The sequence below is a fragment of the Chaetodon trifascialis genome, chromosome 1 (genome assembly GCF_039877785.1).
Source record: "Chaetodon trifascialis isolate fChaTrf1 chromosome 1, fChaTrf1.hap1, whole genome shotgun sequence".
Classification (NCBI taxonomy): Eukaryota; Metazoa; Chordata; class Actinopteri; order Chaetodontiformes; family Chaetodontidae; genus Chaetodon; species Chaetodon trifascialis.
In genome coordinates, this window is record NC_092056.1 from 2,863,812 (window position 1) to 2,867,670 (window position 3,859).

Genomic DNA, 3,859 nt, shown 5'->3' on the forward strand with positions numbered 1-3,859 from the left:
CATGATTAAACTGCTGGTTACACGTTGATGCAGCAGCATTAATTTAATATATATCAGTCATGGGGGGCATGTTTGTGCTCTGTATCTGCAGTTAAAGACACAGAACATGCGTGGCACTGCTCCTGTGATCAGTTTGAAAATGAATTATGAAGCATTTATCCATCAGAACAAAGAAGTAATGAGCCTTCCACTGAGGAGCTGAAGCGAAGCCGGGATCCAAACTGTACTGTGCATCTCTGGATGACGATGGAGGAGTACTGCCTCCTCTTGGTGGAAATATCAAATCACACCTTTATTGTTGCTTATTTTATTGAGGAAAGTTGTTGATCACTTCATTATACAAATGAACACAGTCATTGAGTAGAAATCAGAAATAGACAAATATTCAGAAGAAGAAAGAAACCCTAAAATTAGAAAGAAACAAAGAAACAATGAGAAGACATTTTCGCTCAAGTTGTCCTGATTATAAATCATCTCAAACACGCTGATTTGACATCTGTAGTTCATTACTTAGTTCAGATTAGAATTTTCATCCAAAACACTTTTTACATTTGTACTTTTACTTCATTTAACTATGAATGCAAGTAAAAGATCAAAAGGTTTCATCACATCACATTTAGCCTTTTGATTTAACTGTTTCATCATTGTTTCTCTATTTCTGTATTTTCCCAGCAAAACCACAGCCATTTTAAAACCAACAGAAAAGTGATTTAATCAGATTAGAAAAGTTAAAAAACAGTGTCTGACTTCAAAGAAATATGGTACCATTGACCTCCTTCAGGCGCCCCTGCAGTCTCATTGTCCTCCAGCTCTAGCCCCTTTAAAACTAGCCTCTGATCCACCAACTCTGGCACAACAATATACTTCTCAACGTTTTCCTTCATGAGTTTCTGACAAGCTGCACACATTCTACGTTGACAGTCTGGACTTTGGAGTTGCAGCTACTAAATGCTAACAAAATCATCATCTTGCAAAATAAAACTTTGAGACTGTCAGAGTGGACACTTAATAAGATTGAATGCAAACAGAAGCTAACCCAAAGTGTGACAGGACTTCAGAGCTCCATATCAAATATACAAGTAAGCAGCACATTAAAATATTCAAGACGAGCTTCTGTTGCTTTGAAGCAATGTTATTGGCTCACAGCAGATCTTCGGTCTAATCATGACAAGCTGAGACCTGAAGCACCTGGAGGTCGACCCGTTCCTTCTGTCATCAGTTCTCTGGTTGGGAAAAATATATAATTAGACTCTCTTTTATAGATACAATCTCAGATATACAACATTTCAGCTCAATTTTTTCCTTGTTCTACTGTGCTGCTGTTCCTTGGTCACTCAGTCAGCAGTGGGACGCACTTGTTGTGCTAACAGTGTAACTTATAGCATTAACTCTTCACTCACAGCATCTGTACAGCTTGTTGACGCGGGCAATGTCATTGGCGCTCATGTAGGTGGCCCTTCCGAAGTCAAGGTTTGGATTGCTCTTGGCGAGGATGGTCGGTTGTCCGTTTCTGGAGAAGGCGTATCTTGAAGAGGACACAAACGCATTATTTTTGGTGTGTAGATCTCTACACAAACAAGCACACACACACTGCACTCACAGTAAAAGCATTCCTGCCTCTTTGGCTAAGTTGTCTTAGTTTGTTAGTTATTTTGGATTTCATCATTAATTTGAAGTCAATGATGACATAAAAACACACTGTGCATTCAAAAGCATACATGTGCGCACTCACACAAACACTCACTTGCCGTAGTGCATGACAGAGTTGAAGTCGTACGGAGTTCCCAAGTTGTTAGTCTCCACCTTCTCAAAGTTTGATTCTCTTCCTGCACAGGAGGAGAGAAAAGACCAACACATTTATTTTCTCAGTGTCACATCAATGTTGGACTAAAGGTTTTAAGGGGCAGTACACAGAACTCTAAAACACTTTGCAGAAACTGCATCAGTTGTATCTAAGACACCATCAAGCAGCACAGAAGTGACCACACCGTCAGACCATATATTATATAGTATATATATAGTATATATATATATATATATATATATATATAGTATTTTGACTAATCTGGGACTCTTTGAGCTATGAACCTCCATTGTTCTCATCACCATATTAACATCAAACAAAGGCTTTTGTGGGTGAGCTCACCTGGAATAATGTTCTGGGTGAGGATTCTGACGTATGTGTCTCTGTCGGAGCGGACCTGCTCGTGGTGGAAGCCCAGAGCGTGGAGAACCTCGTGCTGCACCGTGCTTGTGTACAAACAGCCGTTGCTCTTCAGGGAGACCAGCTGTTTTCCTCTCTGACGGCCCAGGTAGGACCAACACCTGACACGCAGAGATGCACACACACTCATGGTGAAATCAATCATATCAATCAATCAGACAAATCAACAAACAGGTATTGGTGATGCATTCCTAGTCTCTGGTGTTGTTAATTGTCCAAACGTAGCCCAGTGGTTTAGAAAAGTGTTGCTTCAGGTGTGTGTGTGTGTGTGTGTGTGTGTGTGTGTGTGTGTGTGTGTGTGTGTGTGTGTGTGTGTGTGTGTGTGTTCCTACCCAGATCCACTGAAGAAGTAGAGGTAACTCCAGTGCCACCATTTCTTCCAGACAAAGCGAATGCAGGTGTGTCTGTGGAAGGTCACCAGAGACCTAATGATGAAGTTACGCTGTGCATGGGCTGCAGAGACAGAGAACAAGTTGCTGAAGAGTGTCCTCCATAAACGGCCTTAGCTTTAAGCTTTCGACGTTCTGGAGGTCATGACTACGAATGGATGCACAATATGCAAATCTCTTCCACTGTGATGAAACTTTGGTATTTCTAACTGAACCAAACAACGCTGACATTGACTGGACTGGTTTTTAGGGTTAAAGGTTAGATTACGGTAACTTACTGTATCCGCGGGAGATAACAACAGGCACGTAGACGTAGCGCCAAAATTTAGGCCACTTGCAGCCTTTGGCGGTGCAGGGGACTGCATTCCTCCCCCTGCTTTGCATAATGTCACCGTGCATCAGCCCCTTTGCTGCAGAACAACAAATAAACAGATGTGAGAATGAATCTTGAAACCAGGAATCTAGAGTTTTGCATGCTTGATGGGCATGAGCCGTGCTTTATTTTCTTTTTCATTATTTATTTTTTCCAATTGCTTGTTCAGTCAACAGTCAAAAATCCAAAGACATTAAATTCTTATTTAAAATGGATGATATAAAAGTGTCTTACTTATGCCTTCATTAGCTTTTGCAATGATATCAGAGGTGTCCAAAGACTCATCTGGAAGCAGAGAGAACAGAAACAAAGTGCAGCAGTTTAAAATGAATGTCAGATGTACGTTGAGAGGAACAGAAATTTTAATATTTTACTTCAATATTTGGAGAATTCTTTATATTCTGCTCACTTCTTTCAGCTCCATTATCGGTGGCAGCCTGTCAGACAAAGTCAAACGTGAAGATTGTTATTATTTATTATTCTGCTGTTTTTATCCATTACAGTGAAAGGACAGTTTAACATCATAATCTCAGTGTTCAAAGACTCAGTCTTACCATAGTAACAGCCATCAATGAGAGGAGGAGGACGAGGAGGAAAGCTGGAGTCATCATGATGATGGTCTAAAGTTCTGTGGAGTTCACCTGTTGTACCTGGACTCCGATGCTTGATGCAGCAGGTGCTCAGTTCCTTTATAGGCGGCCCACACAGGGCGTGTCTGAGGATTCACCAATAGCTGATGAGCTCAGCTGTCAGTCATATATTTTGCTTGTATAATCTACTGAGGCAGAATAACTGGAAATGATTTTCTAAGAAGGAAATCACATTACAGTGAAGACATTCATTTGTGGAGGAAGTATTCAGATCCTTTATCTT

The 3,859-nt window shown here is 40.7% G+C and overlaps 1 protein-coding gene across 2 annotated transcripts; it reads right to left on the reverse strand.

The window, feature by feature from the left end:
- Positions 1-1,061: 1,061 nt before the first annotated feature.
- On the reverse strand, positions 1,062-3,271 carry LOC139333089 (high choriolytic enzyme 2-like). Of its 2 annotated transcripts, XM_070965368.1 has the most exons (7): positions 3,221-3,271; positions 2,892-3,023; positions 2,557-2,677; positions 2,147-2,325; positions 1,745-1,826; positions 1,401-1,525; positions 1,062-1,223 (listed from the first exon to the last, which is right to left on the reverse strand). In XM_070965368.1, coding segments are annotated over exons 2-7 (630 nt in total). In that variant the 5' UTR covers positions 3,013-3,023; positions 3,221-3,271; the 3' UTR covers positions 1,062-1,221. The 2 variants fall into 2 exon arrangements, with proteins under 2 accessions (XP_070821469.1, XP_070821460.1); XM_070965359.1 differs by lacking the exon at positions 1,062-1,223 and having other exon boundaries at positions 1,393-1,525.
- Between the last annotated feature and the right edge of the window lie 588 nt (positions 3,272-3,859).

What these genes read in the sequence shown, in the direction of transcription:
- LOC139333089 (XM_070965359.1), bottom strand. Translation starts at nt 3,012, where the DNA reads ATGCACGGTGACATTATGCAAAGCAGGGGGAGGAATGCAGTCCCCTGC. An exon ending in TACTTCTTCAGTGGATCTGG is followed by an intron (nt 2,326 to 2,556) that starts GTAGGAACACAC and finishes TCTGCGTGTCAG; the next exon opens with GTGTTGGTCCTACCTGGGCC. An exon ending in TCTGTCATGCACTACGGCAA is followed by an intron (nt 1,526 to 1,744) that starts GTGAGTGTTTGT and finishes GTCCTCTTCAAG; the next exon opens with ATACGCCTTCTCCAGAAACG.